At 42.6% G+C, this 27730-nt stretch overlaps 1 protein-coding gene across 1 annotated transcript; it reads right to left on the minus strand.

Annotated features, from left to right (window-relative positions):
• Positions 1-27730, minus strand: LOC141148258 (serine protease 27-like). Its single transcript, XM_073635525.1, has 5 exons — positions 27694-27730; positions 21673-21874; positions 14101-14372; positions 7024-7181; positions 1-403 (listed from the first exon to the last, which is right to left on the minus strand). Exons 1-5 carry the CDS (start codon positions 27728-27730, stop codon positions 107-109), a joined length of 966 nt encoding a protein of 321 aa, XP_073491626.1. The 3' UTR covers positions 1-106.

The raw sequence follows: 27730 nt of genomic DNA on the forward strand, positions 1-27730 counted from the left end.
ATCTGCATTTATTCCTCCTATTTTAGTAGGCAGTTGGGATGTATACTTTGTGGTTTATTGAACCCTTTATTGCACTCTACGGATTATATAGGTGGGCAATAACTGGTTATAGATAAAAGGACAGAAGAGCAGCTATAACCAAGATGGTCCAGTAAAGGTGGGAGTGATGGATGCTTCCTCCATGGCCATTGGATTCTCCTTCACATTTCTGTGTTGGTTTCGGGATATCTTGGACATCACTGAAGGTTACGTCCAGGTAGCTGCTGATCCAGTTTTGGTAGTTCATCACCAAAGTGTACACCCCAGGGAAATTTGGTTTAGCACAGCCATCTCCCCAGCTTACGATTCCAACCTGGTACCAGAGTCCCCGGACCTTACACACCAGAGGTCCTCCTGAGTCACCCTGGAAGACAGCAACAACCATCAGCTGCACTAGTGTCTATTAGCTGTTTCTTCAGAATAATTAAAAATATTTCATTACATTTTTCAATTTTTCGTTCTTATTGATTCATTACACAGTTACATCTTTTGGCAATGATGTCACCACTATATCCACCTCTTCCCTCATATAGCTGATGACAGCTCAGGAAGATATCATTTGGCTACTGATACTGTAAGGATTGATCATAAATTAGCAGGTGGTGGGCACCATGGTTGATGATGGAGTAACAATAAGGTACTTTTTCTGGATTTTTTTTTTTTAATGAAAAAACAAATACAATGTTTGGGTCATTTTATTTCTAGGTTTCAGTCCGTTTTTGTGAAACCTATGTACACCTTGGGCCCATTTCAAACTAGCGGAATGATGGGGTCCTTTTGTCTGTTTTTCAGGTGGACTTACTCTCCTCTATGGAGCGGCAGATATAAACGGGAATGGACTGGTATCTGGGGTCTTCCAGATACTGATAATCCCCCTGCCACAAACTCCCATAACTACTTGCCAGGGTTGTTGGAAAGCAGTCCTTGGCCTCATCAACTTCAGGACAAAGTGCTTTACCAAGGGGGTCTCATGTTGAGGGAAATGAGAGTCTGTGTGTCAGTAACATATTCGTATCTCTACCTAATATTATCTGGTTGGGGCATTATTATTAACCACTGGATGAGGCCCTTCTTTTCAGCAAGTGGGAGTGTTATTCTGGAAGAGGGGTCCCCCCCGGTTGAGAGCATGTGGCCTTGTATGGTAATGAGATTTCCCCTTAAAAATCCCTACCACAGTCAAAGGCAATTCTTTTTTTTTCTTTTTTCATTATTTTAAAATGTGCCATATGCAAAAAAGAAATGTATATAGTCTAAAATACTGGCAAATTACATTTATTGCCAGCTTAAAAAAACAAAAAACAAATGCTGAACCCTACAAATATCCCCCACAATACATAGCAGACCCTTAGAGCAGTCTGTGTGTTTTTTTTTTTTTTTTAAGAAATCTGTCAATAACATATAATTTGCCAGCAATTTATATTGTACAAATAAAAAAAGGGTGTGCTTGGCCAATATAGTGAAAGACTGCAATCCAATCCACTTAAATAAACAGAAGGGGGTCTGTCCCCTTCCGTCTGGGCAGATCAGAGGGCCCATAGAGTAGAGTCCGTGTCTGGGATGTGTCCGTGTCTGCTCTGCATATGCAGAGTGGACACGAACCTGTCATCTGCCCGCCCTGCTTATTGTGGCTTGCGACCTGATTACAAAGTCACTAAAGTGGCCTTCGCTCTTCAAAAGGTTGGGCACCCCTGCTATACAAACTGATTGTACAATCTCTGTACAATCTCTTTTACAGTAGATTTACCAAAACTATAATAGGAGGACACACCATTTATGCAATCACTCTGTATCCAATTAGACAGGCCCTTTCATTACATCAGGGGTGGCACGTGGGCTGCATGTGGCCCCAGGGAGTTTAGCAAGCAGCCTGAGCCCATCTGAAGGGACCATGGGGAAGCCAGGCAAATGCACGCAAGATGGAATGCCCAGTTTCTGTGAAAACTTAGTTGATAGGTTTAGGTGTGCTAATGAGGTCAGCTGGTAAACTCCTTCCTGTGTCTTTCTGGTTCCTCTGTCTCAAATCTATACCAGGGATTAGGGATGAGCCGTACACCCCCCTGTTCGGTTCGCACCAGAACATGCGAACAGGCAAAAAATTTGTTCGAACACGCGAACATCGTTAAAGTCTATGGGACATGAACATGAATAATCAAAATTGCTAATTTTAAAGGCTTATATGCAAGTTATTGTCATAAAAAGTGTTTAGGGACCTGGATCCTGCCCCAGGGGACATGGATCAATGCAAAAAAAGTTTTAAAAATGGCCGTTTTTTCGGGAGCAGTGATTTTAATAATGCTTAAAGTGAAACAATAAAAGTGTAATATCCCTTTAAATTTCGTACTTGGGGGGTGTTTATAGTATGCTTGTAAAGGGGTGCATGTTTCCCGTGTTTAGAACAGTCTGACAGCAAAATGACATTTCAAAGGAAAAAATGTCATTTAAAACTACTCGCGGCTATTAATGCATTGCCGGTCCAATAAAACACATAGAAGTTCATTGATAAAAACGGCATGGGAATTCCCCACAGGGGAACCCCGAACCAAAATTAAAAAAAAAAAAAATGATGTGGGGGGGTCCCCCTACATTTCATACCAGGCCCTTCAGGTCTGGTATGGATATTAAGGGGAACCCCGCACCAAAAAAAAGAAAAACGGCGTGGGGTCCCCCCAAAAATCCATACCAGACCATTATCCGAGCACGCAACCTGGCAGGCCACAGGAAAAGAGGGGGGGATGAGAGAGCACCCCCCCTCCTGAACCGTACCAGGCCACATGCCCTTAACATTGGGAGGGTGCTTTGGGGTAGCCCCCCAAAACACCTTGTCCCCATGTTGATGAGGACAAGGGCCTCATCCCCACAACCCTGGCCGGTGGTTGTGGGGGTCTGCGGGTGGGGGGCTTATCAGAATCTGGAAGCCCCCTTTAACAAAGGGACCCCCAGATCCCGGCCCTCCCACCTGTGTGAAATGGTAAGGGGGTACAAAAGTACCTCTACCATTTCACTAAAAAACTGTCAAAAATGTAAAAAATGACAAGAGACAGTTTTTGACAATTACTTTATTTAAATGCTTCTTCTTTCTTCTATCTTCCTTCCTTCTTCCTCCGGTGTTCTCGTCCAGCATCTCCTCCGCCGCGCCTTCTTCCCTTCTCCTCAGACCGCTCCGCATCCATGGCATGGAGGGAAGCTCCCGATCTTCTCTTCATCTTCTTTTCGGGCCGCTCCGCATCCATGATGGCATGGAGGGAGGCTTCGGCTGTGTGACGCTTCTCCTCTTCTGAAGGTTCTTAAATAACGGGGGGGGGGGGGGGGCAGGATGAATTGTTTTTAATGTATTTTTTTGTATTTTGGTTGAACTCAATGGGCTTGCATCTTTTTTTTTCAATCTAACTACTTAATGTTTTATTAAACAGATTTAAACTGGTTGTAAACCCTTCCAGTCCAGCCATCCTACCAGTGAAGTGACTGGCCTCAGGTGCAATGCCTCGTACACACGGTCGGACTTTCTGACAGAAAATGTTCGATGTGAGCTTGTTAACAGAAAGTCCGACCGTGTGTATGCTACATCGAACATTTGCTGTCGGAATTTCCGCACACAAGTGTTTGAGAGCAGGTTCTCAAATTTTCCGCCAACAAAACTTGTTGTCGGAAGGTCCGATCGTGTGTACACAAGTCCGTTGCACAAAAGTTCCACACATGCTTGGAATTAAGCAGAAGGAGCCGCACTGGCTATTGAACTTCCTTCTTCTTGGCTCGTCGTACGTCACCGCGTTCTCATGTTCGGAATTTTGGGCCAATATTTGTGTGACCGTGTGTATGCAAGACAAGTTTGAGCCAACATCCTTCGGAAAAAAATCCACTGTTTTGTTGGCGGAAAGTCCGATCGTGTGTATGCGGCATTACACAGAGATAAAATAGATCCTCCTACATATGTTGTATCTGTTTATCTGCAATCGTCTCTTCTCTGCATCCATTCAAAGTCCAGAATTCCAGTTCAGAAAAAAGGGGGCGGAGAGTTGAAATTTAAACTCTGCAGAGCTCAGTACTCTGAGAGCTGATTGGAGGATTAACCGGTTGCGGACTGCCCACCATAGTTTTACTGCGGCAGGTTGGCCTCTCTGTGCCAGATCATGTACATTGTATGTGATCTGATACTTCCAGGTCTGGGGCGCGCGCGTGTGCCGCTGGTGACCCGCTCGTGCTGTGATTGGACACAGAGGGAGCCAATCAGTGGGTCCGGCGGTCGCGAAGTCCACCGGGACACGCCGATTGTTCGTGGAAAAGGCAGAACAGCGGTCTGCCTATGAAAAGAAGGCAGACCGCCATGCTGTGAGAGGGGAATGTGCTGATCTTGTTTTCCTGCTAAGCAGGGACACATCTTTACATTCCCCAGTCAAAGAACCTCCCCCACAGTTATAAAGCACACCCAGGGAACACGTTTAACCCTTTGATCACGCCTGATGTTAACCCCTTCCCTGCCAGGGTCATTAGTACAGGGACAGTGCATATTTTTAGCACTGATCACTGTATTAGTGTCACTGGTCCCCCAAAAAGTGTCAAAATGTCAAAAGTGTCAGTTAGGTGTCCGATTTGTCTTCCGCAATATCGCAGTTCCGCTATAAGTCATTGATCGCCACCATTACTAGTTGAAAAAAAAGTAATAATGAATAAATAAATCTGTCCCATAGTTTGTAGGCGCTATAACTTTTGTCCAACCCAATCAATACACACTTATTGGGATTTTTTTTTACCAAAAATATGTAGCAGAATTCATATTGGGAATGTTTTATAGCAGAAAAAAAATATATATTTTTTTCAAAATTGAAAATTGAAAATTTCTATACTCTAGCTTTTGGCTGTCTGTGCAAAAAGGGGCCAATTTCCCCTCATTTTTTTGTCCAAGGGACAGCGGGACTAAAAATAAATAAAGTGTAGCAGAAAACAATAATGACACTGTGAGAGTTTTGCACCTTTTATGAGCTTGATGCACACATTTATTTTGTAAGTGTTTTTAACCATTGCTTTTCAAACTAACATTGCTTTGTGCGTAAACCTTATGTTACTGCACTTATAGGCTCCTTTTTTTTCCTCTTCTGCTTCTCCAGAGTGTTGCTTCTACCTCTATGAAGTGCTTCCTGAGTGTTTTCTAGGATCCTTTCAGCTGTCTGCCCCCTTCAGACTGGTCGCCTAGATAGCAAGACATTTCAGGAGGGTCTCTCTCTCACAGAGCGCCCTATAAATCTCCACTTTTTCCACAATAAAATTCAATACAAGGGCAGGAAGGGAAGAGAAATTCCCCCCAGTGAAGACAAAGACAGCAGTTAAAAGCTTGGCAGAGCATCTAACACTTTCCAAACCATTCCAAGTAAAAAATAACATTTTATTCAGATCTAGGCATTAAAGAGGAAGTAAACCCTGATGGGTTTTACTTCCTCTTTGTTTCCCTGCAAAGGTAAAGCATAATGGGCTACTATGCATCACATCGCATAGTAGCCCATTATGTGTCACTTACCTGACACAGGAGCCTGCAATGTCCCTGATTTCCTCATTGGCAGCGAGCGTCCACTCTTCACCAGTCTTCCTTCCAGGGCCACAAACTCCGGCTCTGTGACTGGCCAGAGTCGAGTGATGTCACTCCTGCGCAAGTGCGTGAGAGCCGAGAGTCATGGCATAACCCTAGCTTGAAACGGCACAGTGTGCCCTTTCAAGAGTGCACATGCACAGAAGACAGCATCGTTCGGGGAAATAGTAAAGATCTCCTAAACCATGTAGGTTTAGGAGATATTTCAAGCACCTACAGGTAAGACTTAATCTAGGCTTACCTGTAGGTGAAAGTGGCCTGTAAGGGTTTACAACCACTTTAACTGATGTTATGCATTGCTTCTGCTTTCTATGAAGAGATCCAGACCCAAAGGTGAGCCATGCTGGAATTTAGACATGTGCACTGCCGAAAAAAATTTGCTCATTTTCGTTTCATTCATTCTTTTGGTTTTTGTTCGGAAATTCAATTCTAAAAATTTGGAAAATCGAAAATTCGTAAATTCATACATTTGAAAATTTGGAAATTTGAAATTTTGGAATCCGCAAATTTGAAAATTCGGAATTCAGAAATTAGAAAATTTGGAATTGAGAAAATTAGAAAATTTGGAAATTTGAAAATTCGGAATTAGAAAATTTGAAAATCCGAAAATAGGAAAGGTAAATCTGAAAATTAGAATGAAAATCCCAAAATTCCAAATAATAACTAACTAACTGACTAATAATAACTAACTATTAAATTATAGCTATTGGAATTTCCTTTCAAATTTGGCTGTTAGTGAATGTAACGAATACAAATTTACCTGAAGTTACGAATTATCTGAAATATAGAATGCCACATTAAAACAAATGGAATGAAACTGAATAATAATAATAAATAATAATAATAATATGCTTTTAGCATTATTATTATTATTATTGTTATTTATTATTATTATTATTATTATTAATTTGTTACGTTCCATTCATTTAGATGCGGCATTCATTATTACAGATAATTCGTAACTTTGGTTAAATTCATATTCGTTATGTTCACTAACAGCCAAAGCGGAAAGGAAATTTCAATACCTATAATTTTACAGTTAGTAATAGTTAAGTTATTATTAGTTAGTTATTATTTCAGATTTTCAAGACTTCAGATTTTTCTTATTTTCTGATTTTCGTTCTTTTGAATTTTCAGATTTTTATTCTTATTTTTGGATTCCCGAATTTCCAAATTTCCGAATTTCCAAATTCCTGAAACTTAGAATTTTCAGATTTTCGAATTTTCAATTTCCGAATTTCCGGAATTTCTGAAATTTTTAATTTTCAAATTTTCGAATTTCTGAATATTCGGAAATTCGAAAATTCTGATATTTCTGAATTAACAAATTTGTCGAAATTAGTTAAAAGAAGAATTTGGAACTAAACGAATTGCACCTCTACTGGAATGATCTTAGTGTTACCCACCTGGCAGGAGTCCTTTCCTCCATCCTTGTAGCCGGCACAGATCTGATCAGACTTGATAGTGGAGGTACTTCCCCCGTTCTTAAACATTGCTTGACATGTATTGCGGTTTATCAGGGGAACCATGACCTTCTGGAGGATTCCATTTTGAACCAAATTACCTGGTAGTGAAACATATACAAGAAAATGATTATAAGGTCATAGTTATAGCAAAGCTATACATAATAAGATCACCTTTAAACCTATACTAAGGCTTACCTGTAGCTACCTCGGATATTTCCTAAACCTGCACGGTTTAGGAGATATCCCTTGTATCAGCATGTGCCGACGTCATCGGCACATGTGCACTGACGCAATGGCTCGTACGTGCCATTGCTTCAGCTAGTGTGCTGCTACCGGCGGCTCCCGCGCTCAAGTGCGGGAGTGTCGTCACCGCGGCTCCGGCCAATCACAGCGCCGGAGCCCGCGATACCCGGAAGTAACTCCAGGAGCGATGTTGCCGGCCAGAGCGGTGTACGGGAACCACTACGGCGGCTTCGATCTAAGGAGAGTACTTCATAGTGAGCTAGTATGCTATGCATACTAGCTCTTTATGCCTTTGTCTTGCAGGTGTTATTTATTTTTATTTTTTTTTAAAGTGGGTTTACATCCACTTTAAAAGCTCCTGCAGGTTCTCAGTTTAGAGTTAACCATGAATAAAAGGCTTAGAATTATTGCTCTTACTCAGGCATGCGTGGCAATACATAATGCATGTGGGCCAATCAATGTTTTCGTAGGTGCACATGTGTTTTTGAGGAGGATTTTAAATGTTTGGGTGCAATTTTTTATTTTTGTAACTACTTATGGACCACACGCCATCGTTGTAGGTCGGTACTTTGAAGAGGGATATCGTTGTTATGGCAGCAGCTAGCTGCCATAACCCCTGCATCCTCTTCTTCATCGGGTGGTCCGCTTTCAGATAAAAGTGGTCTCTGCGGTGGATTCACCACAAGATCACTTTTATCGGCGGTGGGAGAGGGGTCCTCCCTCCCGCCGCTCTCCGGTGCCCTCCGCCTCTTACCGGAGCCGCCGGCAGCGATGGAGGCGATTGCGTCCTCTCCCTGACTTGGTATGGGGCTAAGTGAGGGGAATATGGCCGCCACCCGTCTCCTTACCATTGCATGGCGGAAGTGATGTCAAAATGTCACTTTTGCTCATAGCTCTTAAAGGGACTTTTTTTTTTTTCAAAATCACATTTATTTATTTTTTTTTTTTGTATTGTATTGTCTTTTTGACCCCAGATCTCATATTTAAGAGGTACTGTCATGCTTTTTTCTATAAGGGATGTTTACATTCCTTGTAATAGGAATAAAAGTGACACTTTTTTTTTTTGTAAAAATTAAAAATAAAAGGTAATAAAAGGTAAAATAAATAAGATTTTTTTCACGTGCTCATGTGCAGAAGCGAACGATTACGTGAGTAACGCCTGCATATGAAAATGGTGTTCAAACCACACATGTGAGGCATTACTGTGATCGTTTAAGCGAGAACAATAATTCTAGCACTAGACCTCCTTTGTAACGCAAAACATGCAACCTGTAGAATTTTTTAAACATCGCCTATGAAGGGTAAAAGTTTGTTGCCATTCCACGAGTGGGCGCAACTTTGAAGCATGACATATTGGGTATTAATTTACTTGGCGTAACATCATCTTTTCACAATATAAGAAACAAATTGGGCTAACTTTATTTTTGTCTTATTTTTTTAATTAAAAAAGTGAATTTTTTCCAAAAAAAGTGTGCTTGTAAGACCGCTGCGCAAATACGGTGTGACAAAAATATTGGAGAGCCAAATTAAGGGGGGGATTACATAGTTAGTCAGGTTGAAAAAAGACACAAGTCCATCCAGTCCAACCATAGAAAAATAAATAGATAAAATAAAAAAGAATAAATAAAATAAAAAACGATAAATAAAATAAAAAGTATTTCTAATTTCTAATTCTATTCTATTTTCTAATTCTATGGTCAAAGGGGAGACAGGAAGCAGCAAGAAATTAAGGTTTTCAACCCTATGGCCATAGTCTCCTATCCCTTCCCCAAATCTTTCTTCAATGGTTTCAAATATATGATAGTTAGTGTGAAGAGGCCTTGTGGAGCCTAGTTTTCTTTTTCACCCCAGCAGTGATGAAAGATGTAGAAATTAATGAAATGGTTGACAACCATCTCTCTTTTTAATCCTTCCAGGCACAGTGCAGCCACTTGCCTACAAGTATTGCCAATGCATCTCGTTCCTCCAGCCATTTCTATGGACTCCTCATGCAGACTTTTCTTCCTCCCCTTCCTCATCTAAGGTGCATAGCAGCCATGTTTTTTTTTTTTCTACCTTTGTCCTTTTGCAAAGCCTCCAGCACCATTCATTTTGCACAAAAGGTCATCCTTGCCCTCCACCTGCATGTGGTATGCCATGAGGACGTGGAATGGGAGGGGTTTTGGTAGGAGTGTTTGGGGTGCTGGCAGTGAGGAGGAAGAGTACATTTTTATGGAGGCTTCATGGGGGACATCTCACCTCTCCTCAATAAATGGGTAAAATCATGCAGAGATCTACTGCCACCATCTAAGTGTAAATGTTCACATTGTGTCATGGAGGAGTAACAAGTGCCCCGGTTTGATAATGCATAGCAAAGAAGTTCTTTGCCACATTTCCTGATCGTGGCTGGATCTACGACACTATAGGTAACACTGAAGGTGGTACACCAAATGGGAAAAGGCTGTTGGTCCTTCCACAAGGTGACACTGGTTTATTAAAGTGGAAGTAAACCCATCCATAAAACATTCATTCATTTCAGGCACGTGCCGGAAATGTAACACTCCCATTGGTTGTGTTCTCAACCAAACTGTCAAACCATCCAATGGCTGGTGTCATAACTGATCACATGTGCCGCATCATGGTAGTTGTAGATTAAACTGAGGCAAAGATGGCAGCTTCCTTCGCTGAAAATGATAGGGGGGGGGTTACTTACACTTTAAATGCTGCTGAAATGAGCAAAACTTTTTGTGTGGCAAGACATCACATACTTATGCTCAACAGCAATGCGATCCAAACCACCCCCTATTTTGTCCTACAGTTTGCCACAGCTGTCATTAAATGTATTAAGTCTGTTTTCTGGATACACTTGCATGGAGGCAAAGCTACAGGGAAAAAAAAAACAAGGTCATAAGCTAGCAACTCTCAAAAAAGGTGGCTTAGGTTTGATACCTATTCTTGACAAAGCTGCTTTTTTGGGGGCGCATGTCACAGCTTATTTATGAGCAAAATTGGTGTGCACTAAAGCACCCCATATGCCACAGCTGCCATGACATTTAGTAAATCCCCCTTTATTAACTATTGCTGACAAGCCACCATCATTATACTGCAACAGGTTGGCTCTATTGCGCGAATCGCGTAGGTGTACGTCACTTCGCGCAGTAGATACAGTGGGCACGCGCGCACCCACGGCGCGTGGCCAGAGCCGATGCGCGTGGCCATGATGTCTGCCGGCCACCCACAATCGCTCCACAGAGAGCTAGAAGGGAGATCTGTCAATGTAAACAAACAGATCCCCGTTCTGTCAGGGGAGTACAGAGTACAGAGTGATTATCTGTTCCTAGTGATTAGCAACAGTGATCTCTCTGTACTCCCAGTCAGTCCCCTCCCCCCACAGTTAGAAACACCTCCCAGGGAACACATTTAACCCCATGAGTACCCTCCAGTGTTAACCCCTTCCCTGCCAGTGACATTTACACATGAATCAGTGCATTTTTATAGCACTGATCGCTGTATAAATGTCACTGGTCCAAAAAAGTGTCACAAGTGTCCGATCTGTCGCCGCAATGTTGCAGTCCCGCAAGAAAAATCGCTGATCACCGCCATTACTAGTAAAAAAAAATAATAATGAAAAAACCATAAATCTATTCTCTATTTTGTAGGCGCTATAATTTTTGCGCAAACCAATCAATATACACTTATTGAAGTTTTTTTTTTAAATATGTAGTAGAATACATATTGGCCTAAACTGATAAAGACATTTTTTTTTTACAATTTTTTTGGATATTTATTATAGCAAAAGTTAAAAAATATTGTTTTTTTTTCAAAATTGATCTTTTTTTATAGCGCAAAAAATTAAAACCACAGAGGTGATCAAATACCACCAAAAGAAAGCTCTATTTGTGGAGAAAAAAAGAAAATACATTTTGTTTGGGTACAGCATCGCAGGACCGCGCAATTGTCAGTTAAAGCAACGCAGTGCCGTATCGAAAAAAATGGCCTGGTCATTTAAAATAATTAAAAGTCAGCAGCTACAAATCCTGCAGCTGCTGACTTTTAATATTAGGACACTCATCTGTCCAGGGCACCCTCGATGTCCTCACCCAAAGCTGACCTGTCCCTCGACTCCTTTGTGGAGGCGCCGGTATCTTCGGTAAGGGAATTGGGAAGTGAAGCCTTGGTTCTCTACTGCGCATGTCACTCTGCTCGATCTCCCTGGTCCCTGCTGTCTTGTAGGACCTGTGTGTCTCCCAGAAGACAGCGGGGGGACGGAGAAGGGGCCGGACATGGTGTAGATCGCCGCTGATTCTATGGCAATCTATGCCCGTAAGTGGGAGCAAATACCTGGATTTGCCACCCCCCGAAAGGTGCCAAATGTGACATCAGAGGGGGGAGGAATCTGAAAAGCAGAAGTTCTATTTTTGGATGGAACTCCGCTTTAAGTGGTTAAACAATATTTTCAGGCCTAAAGTAGGAGGACAAATTTCTGTATGTATAGGTAGCATGTTATGTTTTATGTTTTTATTTTATTCATTAACTGTATTTTGTATTTATATAGCTCCATTTAATACTTTTACCTTTTTTATTTATTATTTTTTTCATTGTAAGGCCATCCTTGCTGTGTTGAAGAAAGGCAGGGACAGCAATGCAACCTTGGCACTACCTTTAAAAGAGCAAGTCCTAAGCCTAGGCACCAATTTGCCTTAAGCAAACTTGTAAACAATGAGTTTTTTGCAAGATGAGGCAGTTCAAATACTGGCCTCGCACAGATGATGTTTGGAGTGATCTTCATATATTTCTTTTTTGTGAAGCAGCTTCTTAATTTTGCCTCAACTTTATCCCTAAACTCTCCTGGCAATGTAGAGGGATGATATTAAAAGAATAATGGAAAAGGTGAACACAGATGTTTCAAAGAACTTTTACTCAAGGTACTCAAGTAAACACAACAAAATAATCAGCACATACAACAGAGTTGTAAAGCAGATCTTTAGAGAATTTTTTTATGAAACCATCAAATAAAGAGGTGGGTTTAATCAAAAAAGCAGATTCAGTAGGCTGTAATTTAGGAGGGAGAGATGAGGCCTTTTTAAAAAATAAAAATGTGAGTGTGCTTTTTTTTTTTTTAGGAACACGAGGCAGACATCTCGTACAGACTCGATGAACTCTGTGTAAGAAATCACAATTAAGGTGAGTTTTTTTAACAGCAAAATAGCTGGAAATATTTTATAGACTTGATTTACAGCATGTAAACAGTTTTACTAGGCTGCATTTTCAGAGGGAGGGACCAGGTGTTAAGAATTAGAGAGCACTGTGTAAGTCCAGACCAGCGGTCCAGTCTTGACACCTAATAGTCTATGGGATCCTCACTTTATAGAGCCAATCATATGATTTTGGTGCATTTTTTTAATTCCAGATGTGGAACTTGTTTGACCCTACTAGCTGCGCATGCAGAACTTCTGCCTCTTTATTTAGGCCTGCCTGACTTTATGAATGCAGGGGAATAATTTTTTAGCAACTATAGTAATAGGGGATTAAGGATGTGTGCAGTTAATAATGTATTGAGTTGATGACCTAAACTCTACTGCACTAGCATGCAAGATGTGTTAAAAACAAAGGGCAACTTTCCCTGTATCAGAACATGTTCATGTTTCTGACCCTGAAAAAAAAACAAACATTCTAGTACAATAATATTAGATTCAAATATATCTAAAAAAATAGACCTAAATCACTAAACCCCAACCCTAAATACCTAAACCAAAAACCCCAATCCTAAAAAAACAACAAAATGCCAGACTTGTCTTTCAATTTGTCTTTTTTTTTAACCTAGCTGCAAGTAAAAAAGACATATTGTCAGAAGAATTGGTAAACCAGACTGTGTGGACTGTACAGAGATAACCAAAAACGCATGAAAAGTGAATAATGATGATATTTATTAACATAGGTGATAAATAAGAAAATACAAACAGTGCACAACCAACCCAACAAACCCACCAACAACAACAGTATATACAGCAAGGGGCAGTACCAGAATCACAGATGTCAGCCAGGCCAGGGTCATACACAGCAGATCAGCAGAAGGACAAGGGAAGTTCCAGAAACATAAACATTAGCCAGGCCAAGGTCATACACGGGGAGATCAGAAGATGAGGGACTGGGAACCAACAGGACAGGGAGGGGATGGATCGGGCTGAAGGGTAAAGGAAAGGGTACAGGAACACAGGAGAGACCGGGTCAGGAAAAGCTCGGAACAAGGTCAGATGCAGGCTCAGAATCGGGTAACAGGCGAACAAGGTCAGGTCTCAAGGAGAGAGATACCAAGGCAAGCATGTGAGGGCTTGCTGGGTATGTATAAGGCTGCCAATAATTGACCTCACGTAACACCTGAGTCCAGAAGGTGCTGTCTGCTCCACACTGCTGGAATACACCTGCTGGTGGACACTGGTACTACGGCCCAAGGATTCAACAGTGCCACCAGCAGGTGAGTCCTCTGATTACAGGTCCTAGGTGTTGGAAGACACCTGCTGGTGGACACTGGTACTGCAATCCAAGAGACTGACAGCGCCACCAATGGGTGAACCTTTTCCTGACACATATGAAATTGTGAAATACCCCCCCTACACACACACACAAAAAGAAAACTGCAGGGGGGACCTAGCAACTAATCAGCAACTGAAGTAGATATACCCAGAACGGTCATCCTAGAAAGGACTGTTAATAATAATATGTAGCCAACCACACTGTAATTCACAACAATGTACAAAATTTGTGAAATCACTTTTTCTTATTTCATGGACTCACCTCCATAAGATGTTGCACCCCAACCGGTCACCCAGCATTCTATACCACAGGGAAAGGTGGTGGTGGAAGATGGCAGACAGATTGGCATGATGTACTGAGTATCGTTGACAGGTGTGGCCAGCTGTACCAGGGCGATGTCCCCAGGGTCTCCCCCACTTGTATATCTACCGTTGACGATAATAGTCCTTACATTGGCAACAACTGTATGAGGACTAATCACATCCATCTGGTACATGCCCAAATATACTTTATAATTTGATAACTGGACAGGACTGCAAAAAGAAAACATAACATGTATAAACGAGGATCCATTGGCTGCACAAGGCAATGCAATATCAATATTATCAATGAAATTCAGCATCTAGTAAATTAAATACAAATTGTTCATAATTTGTTCCCTATGATTGTATGTACACAAGCCCAATGGTATGAACAGGATCATCAGAGTTTACTGAGATGCTAAATTGCAGCAATCTTTATTGATGAAGTGGAATGAAATTGTGTGTAAACAAGTGAGACTTAAAGGTTAATCATTTCAAAACCAGATAAATTCTGACATTTCTCACATACATGTAAAAAACAGCATTTCTTTGCTAGAAAATGACTTAGAAGCCCTAGACATTATATACAGTATTTTTAAGCAGAGGTCTTGCAGAATAAAATGGTGGTTGCTGCAATTTTATACGTCACACAATATTTGTGCAGCCAGTTTTAAATTGCAGATTTTCAGGACATAAAAACCCAATATATTGCCCATTTATTTTTTTTGTTAAGATAAAAAAGATTATCAAACAGAAAAGTACAGCGCTCTCAACAGGGGAGTACCAGCAGGCAGGGTGGAGTCCTCCGGTGGATGCTCAGGCTGCGGTGTCCTCCAAACAACACCCATATAGATAGAAAAATAGCCGGCAACTCCAAATCATCAATCCAAGAAAAACATTTTATTGGCACATAGGAAAACAAAAAAGCAAACGTGTTTCGGCTGGAGAGCCTTGGTCACTGCATAAACTAACAGAGAAACACATTCTATGTATAATGTATGGGGATCTCCACCCACCCAATTGGCATCAGGCTAATCAAGCAAATTGAAGAGTTGTTGAGTTGGTGGGGGAGTATACCACTAGGCGATAAATTCTGTTTTTTTTTTCTTTTTCAGTGTCCCCTATTCCTCCTTTTTTCCCTTTTTCATTTTTTCTTTTTCTTTTATCTCACTTGTGTCATGAGTATTTTCACATTTGGTGTTTAATTACTTTTTTGTCTGCTGTTCATTAACCAATAGCATGTCCAGCTCCTGAGGTTTCTTCTTAGTGGTATACTCCCCCACCAACTCAACAACACTTCAATTTGCTTGATTAGCCTTATGCTGATTGGGTGGGTGGAGATCCCCATATATTATATATAGATTATATATAGAATGTGTTTCTCTGTTATTTTATGCAGTTACCACGGCTCTCCAGCCAAAATGTGTCTGCTTTTTTGTTTTCCTATGTGCTAATGAAATATTTTTCTTCTGGATTGGAGTTGTCGGCTATTTTTCTATTTTATATAAAAGATGATGTTACATTGCGTAAATAGATAGCTAACATTCCACGCTTTAAATTATCCATAGGCTATTCTTTAAAATCCCAGTTTAAGTTTAAGCAGGAGGTCTTGGGCTAGAATTATTGCTATCACTCCAATGTTCACAGGAATACCTTATATGTGTGGCATAATCATTATTTTCATATGCACGTGGAACCCAAGAGCGCTTGCATTTGCACATGTTCACGTGATAGGGGCACTTTAAAAAAATATTATTTATTTAAGTGTAGCACCCTTTATCCTAGGTAGGTGCTAGAGTTAGATTTTTGGCCAGTGCAGGTAAATTTAGGCAGGCCTAGCTAAAGGCTAGGCCTGTTTGTTTTGATCTGTGGGGTTGGGAGTGGTTCAGAGTAGCAGAAGGTGACTGATATGTGACATCATTTTCTCTGGCACCTCCCTTCGGATTCTGGAGGATTCCAGAATAGAGGCGGGGAGAGGAGTGGAGTGACATGGGGGTCTCAAGGAGGTCTGACTAATCTCCAACTTGGATTGGCAGGGGGCAGGCTTCCTTGATATACCCAGGGTCAGCCTACTCGGGGAGGAGTTGTCGGGTGGAAGAACTGATGGTGGCGCACTAGGTTGTCGGGAGTTGGAGACCACTGCCCAGTCTGGGGGGATGACCTTGGGCCTAAGAGTTTGGGTGCATAGCTGAGAAGAGTTGGGCCTAACCATATAGTTACATAGTAGGTGAGGTTGAAAAAAGACACAAGTTCATCAAGTCCAACCTATGTTTATGTCATTTTTACATTGTATATGCCTGTATGTTGTGTTCGTTCATGTGCTTATCTAATAGTTTTTGAAATTATCAATGCTTTCCATTGAAACCACCACCTGTGGAAGGGAATTACACATCCTTACCACTCTTACAGTAAAGAACTCTCTATGCGGTTTAAAGTTAAACCGCTTAAATCCATATATACCACGTCTACAGACCTTCCTTTATCTAGATGGCAACTCACCTCCTTATAGAAGGTTAATTGATTGGTTTGGCAAGAATAATTCTTCATGAATCCATGCTGATTACTGCAAATGATACTGTTTTCATTACTAAAATCTTGTATATAGTCCCTTATCCCCTCCAAGAGCTTGCATACTATTGATGTTAGTCTAACTGGTCTGTAATTCCCAGGAATGTATTTTGGCCCTTTTTTATATATTGGTGCTACATTGGCTTTTCTCCAATCAGCTGGTACCATTCCAGTCAGTAGACTGTCAGTAAAAATTAGGAACAATGGACTGGCAATTACTTGACTGAGTTCCCTAAGGACCCTCGAGTGCAAGCCATCTGGTCCCGGTGACTTATTTATGTTAAGTTTTTCAAGTCTATTTCTAATTCTGTCCTCTATTAGCCATGAGGGTGCTTCCTGTGACATGTCATGAGGATGAACACTGCAGTTTTGGTTACTGAAGCCCCCTGATTCCCTCGTGAAGACTAAGGAGAAGAATAAATTCAATACCTTTGCCATCTCACCATCCTTTGTAACCAGATTTCCTTCCTCATTCTTTATGGGGCCAATATGGTCTGTCCTCCCTCTTTTACTGTTTATATACCTAAAGAATTTCTTGGGACTTTTTTATTATCCTCTGCTATGTGTCTTCTGTATTCTATCTTAGCCGCCCTAATTGCACCCTTACATTTCTTGTTGCATTCTTTGTAAAGTTTAAATGCTGATGATGATCCCTCAGCCTTGTATTTTTTGAAGGCCTTCACCTTTGCTTTTAAATACATTTTTACATCGGAGTTAAGCCACCCAGGACTTTTATTCGCTCTTTTAAATTCATTTCCCAATCGGATGCACTGGCTATTGGCTAATGCCCTTATTTAATATGCTCTTAAAGCAAACCCATCTCTCTTCCGTGTTTTTTGTTCCCAAAATTGTATCCCAATTAATATCTTCTAGCAAGGTTCGTAGTTCAGGGAAGTTGTCTATTTTGAAATTCAGTAGCTTTGTATTCCCCTTATGTTTCCTAAATGTGTGATTTATACTGAAACTAATTGTCCTGTGATCGCTGTTTCCTAAATTGCCCTGTATTTCCACATCTGTGATCAGGTATGTATTGTTGGTTATCAGTAGGTCTAGTAAAGCTTTGTTTCTAGTTGGTGCGTTTACCATCTGACCCATGAAATTGTCCTGCAAGGAGTTGCATGCACGCAAGCTCCTAAGATGGCTGCGGCCCTCTAGAGCTCCGCGCCACTCCAGTCCACTTCAGCCCACTGTACCCTTTAGAACGCCCACACGTACACCGCAATGGGGCATAACGGCAGGGGAGAAACCTCTCGCGCCAGCTGAACTCCTAAGCAGGCCCGATCAGCTATGCCAAAATGGCGGCCGTCGCTCCACAAGGAAGACACACTGAAGCTGAGGCAAAGGAATCCATAGCAGATCGGGACACAGCTCCTCCATCCATGCCAGGTACAGTGAACCTCCCGCACATTGTGGCACCCTCCCTTACATCCACTAAATCGCTGATAGGGAGGTCTCTGGATGGGCTCCCTATGACTCCTATGCATGATCAATTAACAGGCTTAATATCTTGTGGGGGAGAAACCTGTAGCAACAGGCCAATGCCAACTGACTTCCCATCTATGATGACAGCATTCTCACAGATGCTATCCAGAAGCCTTGCCCTAAATGCTGCCCAAATTACCTCATCCATCCAGGCAGACCTGCAGCAATTGGGGATGAGGATGGAAGTCATTGAAAAAAAAAAGCAAACCAATCTGTAGCCAGAATCAATCAAAATTAAGCCAAAATTCAAGACATGCAGGACCAACTGGATTCGATGACCAGATGGATGAACTGGAGAATAGGTCCAGATGGTACAACTTCAGGATACGGGGTCTTCCTGAAACGATGTTCCGGTTTTGGATTATTATCCCTAAATTGCTTATTCAAAGGATGTTCTATTCATTTTTAAATGTTAATGTATCTTGACAGCGGGAGGACCGTAGTGGTCACAGTGTGCCTCCTCTAGGAGGAGGCGCACCTCTTCCAGGCCAACTACCCCCCTATGGTGCGTAAATGTGGTGAGGAATTAGCGAGGTGGTCGAAGTGTGGTCTATTCTGGTTAGGCAGAATTAATGCGGTAAAAATGACCCTACTCTCGCGCATGTCCTGCTCTCTCCCGATCCCTATCAGGAATCAATACCTACTAGGAATACAATCACAAATCGTACGCTTTATATGGGGGAATAAAGGCTACAGGTGTACCAAGGAGGTCCTCTACAGAGTAAAGTCACAGGGGGTGTAGGCCTTCCTAACCTGTGGATGGTACTATCAAGCTGCTCAACTTTCCCAAATCTCAATAACTTACTCTAGGGGTCCCAAACACAACTGGATTTCCATGGAGAGGCAAGCAGCGCCCTCGCACACAATAGATTACCTCCTGTGCAGTGAAATGAGATCCAGACCGTCTATTATGTCCCCCACACTTTCACACTCAGTTAGGCTCTGCAACACACTCCACAAACAACATTCACTGGTCTCCTTAATGCTGCCATTATCGCACATCTTCCACAACCCAGCTTTCCCCCCAGGCATGAACATCCAAGCGTTCAGATGGTGGACAAACAAAGGCCTGTTTCGCATTGGTCATTACTTTACCCCGATGTCCCCCATCAGTCTGAAACACTGTAGGACGAAACTAGAAATGCCCGATTCGGAGATATTCGTCTCTCCCAAAATTATTCACTTCCTTAAATCTATCTGGAACGATAGAAACAAATCACCCAAAGCCACTCAGTACCAATAATATTAATAATATATTAATAATAATAATAGTAATAATCAGAGTCTCACTGGGTGCCGGAGGGCATTTTAGTAACCAACTAGGAGGGCGTACTGACCTTAATCCATGTCAAGCAGTACAGGGGTAGAAGGAATATGTTTTTGGATGAATGACAAGCTCTGCAGTGAGCTGGGGAGTCTGTGGGGCTGTCATTCCAAGGGGCTCCATGGGAAGCCAGCGGTGGGGAGGAGCAGCAGCACCTGGGGTCACGTGTCCCGCTTTCATTTCTTGGATGTCCTCCATGGAGCTTGTATTGTTGGGCAAAACAATAAGGGGGATATCCAGAGTGGCGCAAAAGTGATTTAGATCTTCTGGAACCTTTAGATTTGCAGTGCAGCCCTGGGCTGTTGCAGAGAGGCAGAGGAGATCTAACAGGGGCCTTAGTTCCCATCTATGTTGTAGGGTTATATCTGCACCTTGGTATAGTAAGCAGTTACAGCTGTGTGCTTTCTTGAGGATTTCTCCCCTCAAGGGGAAGTTAACAAGGCAACAGACCACATCCCTTGGAGGGTCTGTGTCTCTGCCTTTAGAACTCTCTGTAGGCACTCCATATCTACAGGTGTATTCTGTGCCTTCTCCAGAAGGTCATTGAAAGACAGCCAGGACAGCTTGCGAAAGGCGGTTTGGTTCAATAGATTCGGATAGGCCCCTTACCCTCAGGTTGCGGCAACTTCCCCGGTTGTCGAGGTCCTCCAGATGATGGTGGAGCTCTTTCAAATGAATTGCATGAGACTCTGTGACCTGCTGGACTTGACAAAATGTGGTATTATGGCGGGCAGTTGTTCTCTCCACCTCCCCACTCTGGAGGCGATAGCATGGATATCCGTTCGGCGATCTGATATAGCAGCCGACAAGGTGTTCATCCATCTTGTATAGATTATCTATCTTTATTTATCTCTGATTAGCAGATAACAAGACCTCGAGGTATTGGAGCTCGAAGACTAAGCGCCCATCGTAGACCAGGACCAGATCATGCCCCTTATTTAATATTATCACTCTTTAATCTTTTTGTTTAACTTTATTGCTATCACAAGGGATGAACAACATCCCTCATGATAGGGAGGCCCATGATAGGTCCTCTTTATGGAGAGATCTGGAGATTATTAGACCTCAGATCTCTCAACCAATCAAACCAAGATTGGAACAAACAGACTAAACCAGAAGCTTCTGGTTTCATACACCATAGAGACAATCAGGAAAAGGAGGTTCCTCCATTGTCACTATGGTCAGTCAATCCCACCACCAGAAGGGGCGCTTGGCATTTATCAATATGAAAAGTTGGAATAAAGGAAAAATAGCAGTAAAGTTCATTCATTTTTTCTATTAAAGTGATTGCAAAGTCTCAGTTTTTTCTATTAAAATAACAAACATGTTATACTTACCTATACTCTTCTAGGGTCCCTGGCTGGAGCTCCTGGCCCCTCCCTCTTGTTGAGTGTCACCACAGGAAGCAGCTTGCTATGGGGGCACCCGAGCCGAGCTGCAGCTCTGTGTATGCATTCAGACATAGAGCTGCAGTTCAGCTCCTCCTCCTCTCTCTCCTGATTGACTAACTTTGATTGACAGCAGCGAGAGCCAATAGCACCACTGCTGTGTCTTAACCAATCAGAAGGAAGAGTCCTGGATGGCCAAGGAACTGGATAGAGAGGAGGCTCAGGTATCCATTAGGGGGGCTGCTGCACAAAGAAGGCTTTTTATCTTAATGCATAGAATGCATTAAGATGAAAAAACCTTCTGCCTTTACAACCAGTTTAATTCTTTATGGTTCACCTAATTGGGGATATGGTAGTGGTGTTTCCTTTACCTACAAACCTCATGCTACATTCTGTCCCTCTTTCCCATCTCCGAAATTTGGAAGGCACGCTATAGGCTGGCAAACTTCTATCTGTAAAAGGAAGCTTACCAGTGTTATATCCTCACTCGATGAAGGACAGGTGTACAAAAGCACATGGTTCCTGTATCAGTACTCCTTAGCAAAGGCAATGTACTGTCCAATATTAGCACACAACTCCTTGTTGTCATAAAGCAATCAATGATGAACAATGAGGCACACTTGGCAGTTTTAAAGTGGGCACGTTATAAAAAATTAACGCTTAATCAATAAGAATTCCCATGACTGATTTTTAGAAACATCTTTCCAAAAGCAGAATGATTGGTTCCTGATGGAAGAATTGGTTTATAAAGGTAACATGTTATACTCACAGTTTGATGCAATGTGCTGCCGTCATAACCCACTCCTGTGAGATCAGGGAGCCTCCACATGTATATCTTACACCTAATTCTCTGTTTATAACAGCGACCTGCCAGGGCCACTCCCCATCTGAGGAATCTGTACCTCCAACTATCCGACTGGTTACCGATGGGGAACCGCACACTGAATCTGCAGCACCAAAAGCGATGCCTGCTGGCAAAAAAAAAAGAAAAGAATTGTTTGAATTTGTTTATCTTCCATAATAAAAATAATTATATACATACTGTAAATACATAAATGCAGCACCCTCTATCTTAGGTAGGTAGCTGCTAGTATAGGTTTTTTTTGTAAGCTGCCAGCGCAGGTAAATTTAAGCAGGCCTATGCTGTGAGCTAGGCCTATTTGTTTTCATCTGGGGGCAGGGGAGTGGTTTAGTATAGCAGTAAGTGACTAACATGTAATTCAGCTCTTGTGCGCCTCCTCTGTTTCCAGGGAGAAGGTTCTGGAAAAGGGGCAGGGCAGAGAGCTGGAGGGACATGGGGTGCATGTAGGAGCCCTGACCAATCCCCAACTAGGATTGTCAGGGGGCAGGCCTCCTACATATACCCATGGTCAGCCTGCTCGGGAGGGGGGTTGTCGGCTGGGTGAACTGGATGATGGAGTGTTAGACTGTCGTGTCTGAGGGAACCCCCTTTCTGGGGGGGTGTACCTCAGGCGGGGAGCTTGGGAGCTGGGAGGGAGCCTCTCCTTACACGGTCATGGAGAGGTGTCCTGGAACAGGAGCTGGAAGAGACAGTTGGGAGCACGTCTGAAGAAAGTCATTCAGGAGGGACCCAGGCCAGGTGTCGGTGAGTGGAAAGCACAATGGAAATCTCTGGAAGAGACATGCCAGGAGTTGGATGTAGAGCCAGAGTGAGAAACTGTGGGAGTTTTGTGTCAAGTCGCTGCTGCCAGGAGGGCAGGCAGGATTTGCAATCGGACTTGCTGGGATCAGTAGTTCATCAAGTACATTTATTCTTCTCAATGTTGCTATCACAAAGGGGTACTGCAGACCCCGGCCTGCAAAAGGCTATCGAGAAAAAACACTAGAACTTCTTCAGAGTGAGGCCCAGTCATGTGCTGATGGTGTGGAAGGAGACTAAATTTGGACAGTGAAATAAGAGCTCCAAAGTAGTGTGTGGGAGTCAACCATCTTTTGTTCTACTGAGAAGTATATGCACAGCTACTTTTGCTCTGCTGAGTAGTGTTAATGCAGCTACTTCTATTCTACTAAGAACTATTCATTCTATGGGCATCCCATGTCCCTTTCCCCAACCAAGTTCAATCCACTAATAAAAACAACAAAAACAAGCAAGAGACTATTCATTGTCTGAGGAAGTATGTCTAAATAAATGTCTGACCAGCAGGGTGAAATGTGTGGATGCTGTAACACATAGCAACCCCCGTGGGGGCACCGCTACATAAACATATATACATAAATAATACACACAAAAATTAAACTACAGTGGAACCTCGGTTTGCGAGTAACGCGGTTAACGAGCATTTCGCAAAACGAGCACTGTATTTCTAAAAGTCCTAACTCGGTTTGCAAGTGTTGACTCGCAAAACGAGCAGGATTCAGGCCAAAAGCGGTGTGCAGTACCGCTTTCGGCCTGAGGGGGGGCACCGGAGCCGAACAGTGCCGATCATCTGCGTTTGGAAATGCACGGAAAGGCCCGAGGACGAGGTCAGCTGAAGTATCCTCGGGCCTTTTCGGCTGTTTCCGAGGCTCTATGCCAGCCGGATGCGGTATTGCATCCCATTGAAGTCAATGTGGAACGAATTTTTTTAGTTTCCATTGACTTCAATGGGAAAACTCGCTTTGATATGCGAGTACTTTGGATTACGAGCATACTCCTGGAACCTATTATGCCCGTAATCCGAGGTTCCACTGTATAGTTATTCATATGTTAGCTTTTAAGAGGTAAAAATCATGATGATTCATTCTGGCATAAGAGATTTTGATGACAAAGATTTCAGTCTCATACTTTGAACATCAAGCTCAACATTTTTTTTTTTTAATGTCCCCCAGGCAATGTTTAAAATGCAAAAGGGAGCTCAGGCTCTTCTCTGGTGCTGTTCTCTGGAGTAATTCAGAACATAAGACATTCTCAGTCTTCTGGGTTAATTGACACCCAGCGTCTTTCTATCTGGGAGACTGAGACAATCTTGTGAATGAAGTGCATCACCAAGGCACCCTTCATTTACAATGCAAGAATACAGAGAGTGTGCTGTCCTCAATATGTCTGCATCATTAACAGCCCATCATGGTGTAGCTCTGAGGAGAAAAAGGACCTTGTGCCACATGTGATCAGCCTAAAGACTTTGTTACTTTGTTAGAGGTTAAAGTGATTCTAAAGACTCAAGGTTTTTTACCTTCAAGTATTCTATGCAACCTTCTCTGTGCAGCAGCCCTCCAGCCCCGCCCCCCCAATACTTACCTGAGCCTCACCCCAATCCAGCAATGTGCATGAGGGCTTCAGCTCTCCAGGGACTCTCCCCCTCATTGGCTCCCACTGTTGTCAATGGTGTTGGGTGAATGGTTCGAGCCGAGCAAATTTTTGTGCCCAACATTACCCGTTCGGGTATGCGCCAAACACCCAAATTTTCTGTGCGTTCGGCAGGATGTTCACCCACTGAGCGCACAGTCAGTATGTTGTCAAGGAGCGGGGCCACGCCTAGTCATCAGCTGTCCCCACTGGCAGCTCAAAGTAAAATAAATAATTGTCAGAAATTTTTTTTAAAAATGGCGTGGGCCAACCCCCACCCAGTCCATACCAGGCCCTTTGGGTCTGGTATGTATTTTAACTGGAGCCCCATGTCAAAATTAAGAAAAAAAATGGGATCCCCAAAATCCATACCAGGCCCTTATCTGAGCATGCAGCCTAGCTAGCCTCCTGAACCATACCAGGCCACATGCCCTCAACATGCCCCAGCAGAAGTCTTTGAGGACGAAATGCATCGGGTTTCTGTGGATTTTACCCTCACCATCACCTACTGCGCAAATTTTTAATCTTGGGACTCTTTACAACATTTTGAGCCTAGTTTTTACTGCCCAACTTTTTTTGTATCTTACTGCAAAAACCTTATTTTAATAAACGTCGCCACGTTCGAGAAAGATTTACACTATGTGGAAGTTTTCTTCTTTTTTTTTCTTGTTTCATCTACAAAAATGGTATTGGCTGCTGAGAAATAGGTTTCCTTTACCTGAAGATTTTGGTTGACCCCGGCTTCCAGCTGCGCCCTGCCAAGGACGCACCATTAGATGACATCTGGGATAATCTATCGAGCCAGAGACGTGCCTTCCGGTGACACCAGGGAAATTCCATCCAGGAACGACATACGGCTTTACAGCCCCATACCGCTTGACGGTACAAAGCTCATTAGACTCACCGCCAAGGGCCTGTGAGTCCACCTGATCTGGTAAGGGCATTATATACCTGTTCCTTTTTGGGCCAAAGTCACCACTCTAAGGGAAGAATCCTACCTCTGAACAGGGATACGTTCAACAGTCCCTGTTTATCACAGCCTATTGAACTCTTTATACCAAGATCGATATTTGGTGACCCCATATCCAAGATGGTGGACTTCAAATATGTTTGCATCTATGTACTTACCATTTTGATGGACCTTTGATTATATATTTATTTATTTTAGCCCCCCTCCCCTTTGGGAGGCATAGTACTTGGTATACATCATTGTATTAGCCTTAATAATATCCTTTCCTTTAGCTTCCTTTTTTGTCTGATTAGAACCTGGAGTTGAACCTCCAAGTACCAGTCTGATAGGTGTTCCCTATTTGTTACGATACAGAAACTTTCACTTACTTAGCACACAGATATAGACATATCTTTGCACGTATTTTCTACTAATGTTGAACTCACCCATGGGGAAGTGTGGGTAGGGAAGGTGATATCTCCCTTACTCCAACTCCTCCCTTTCTCTTTTTCTTCTTTTTTATACACACCTGATAGGGTTAATACTACCTCTTACGAGACATCATCACTAGCGCCACACTTTATATATATTTTTTCACATTTACACAGGTCGAGTTGTTGTGTTGGCTGCTTTATTTTCTGAGAGTTGGCGCAAATTTTTCTGTATATACATGGAGGGGGATGCTTTGGGGTGCCTGGTGCATGGCAGGGGTACCAATGCGCATGGCCAGCATGCGCAATGTCTGCTGGCCACCCGCCATCGCAGGAATGAGAGCCAGAATGGGGATCTGTGTATGTAAACAGACAGATCCCCGTTCTGACAGGGGAGGAGAGACGGATCTGCTGTTCCTAGTGATTAGGAACAGCGATCTCTCTCCTCCAGTCAGTCCCCCCCCCCCCCACAGTTGGAAACACTCACGAGGGAACACATTTAACCCCTTGATCGCCCCCTAGTGATAACCCCTTCCCTGTCAATGTCATTTCTACAGTAATCAGTGCATTTTTATAGCACTGATCACTGTATAAATGTCACTGATCCCAAAAAAGTGTCCAATCTGTCCGCCACAATGTCACAGTTCCGCTAAAAATCACAGTTTGCCGCTGTTAATCTATCCCCTATTTTGTAGACGCTATAACTTTTGCGCAAACCAATCTATATACGCTTATTGTGATTTTTTTTTACCAAAAATATGTAGTAAAATACTTATTGGCCTAAACTGATGAAGGAATTTGTTTTTGTTTTGTTTTTTTGGATATTTATTATAGCATAGTAAAAAATATTGTTTTTTATCAAAATTGTCGCTCTTTTTTTGTTTATTAAAAATAAAAACCACAGAGGTGAACAAATACTGCCAAAAGAAAGCTCTATTTGTGGGAAAAAAAGGACATCAATTTTGTTTGGGTACAGCGTCGCACGACCGCACAATTGTCAGTTAAAGTGAAGCAGTGCCGTATCACAAAAAATGGCCCGGTCATTAAGGGGGAAAATCTTGTGGTCTGTAAGTAGTTAATATCACTTTAGACATCTGTCTTCTAAATAAATAAGAGAGTAGATTGACTTATTTGCAGGGCCGGCGCAAGCAATAGGCAGCCCATGCTGAGGGTGCCAGCAGAGGAGGGGTGGTAAAATCCAATCCCCAGTCACTTGCTGTGCCCACACTGACTGATCATTCATTATTGGAATCTGTCCTTTGACACAGATCCAGGCAGAACTGATCACCGTAGTGCCTCCTAAGTCATCTACATCACATGTGCAGTCTCCCCCCCGACGAGCACCCCCCCCCACAATACAAAGTACTGTAAAGTCACTGTGCTTCAGTCCAGCCTGCAGTGCTTGAGGGAAGGGGCTGCTCCTCGTTCTGACACGTTTCTTTTTTAAAAAATTTTTGTTTCGTTTTTAGTGGCTGCTGATATGCGGGACCAAAACTCCTGACACCGGGAAAGAGGTGAACCGCTTTGCATCCTAGCACATTATGAAATACTTACCATAAATTGAAGTTCTCTAGTGGTGCACTGTCATCACTGACAGGACTTCCATCTTCCCCCAGTCTTCCTTCCGGATTCACATGCTCTGGCTGTATAAGAGCGGCCGAGTTGCAATGACATCTCTCACACACATGTGCCCCCGGTTCCGACACAAAGCTCTGAAGGTCCGGAACAGTATTCCAGACCTTCAGAGCGCATGCACCAGCGATATCAAAAGCTGCATGCAGGGTGAATATCTCCTAAAATGCACCTTCACCTGTGTAGGCAAAAATTCTTGCACCGGCCCTGCTTATTTGTAGCAGATTTTGGGTGAAATTGAGTTACAACAATAATTAGCTGGGATTGAAATCAGAAATTTAGCAGTAAAATAAAATTAGCTAAAAATCATCCTGCTCACCTCTATTTACAATGATCCCAGGAATCTGCAGGTCAGCTTAGCAAGATTAGGCAGAGAGTTCCCAGATATGTTGATGGGCAACTCTTGTGATCTGGTTTTCTTTGTTCAAATTTGTCTTTGGCAGCTCTTCATTAGACCTTAGGTCAGTGCAGACTTCTAGGTGAGCTACTTACCTGTGGCGATTAGGATGAGTACAGCGAGCGCTCCCAT

The sequence above is a fragment of the Aquarana catesbeiana genome, linkage group LG06 (genome assembly GCF_042186555.1).
Source record: "Aquarana catesbeiana isolate 2022-GZ linkage group LG06, ASM4218655v1, whole genome shotgun sequence".
Classification (NCBI taxonomy): Eukaryota; Metazoa; Chordata; class Amphibia; order Anura; family Ranidae; genus Aquarana; species Aquarana catesbeiana.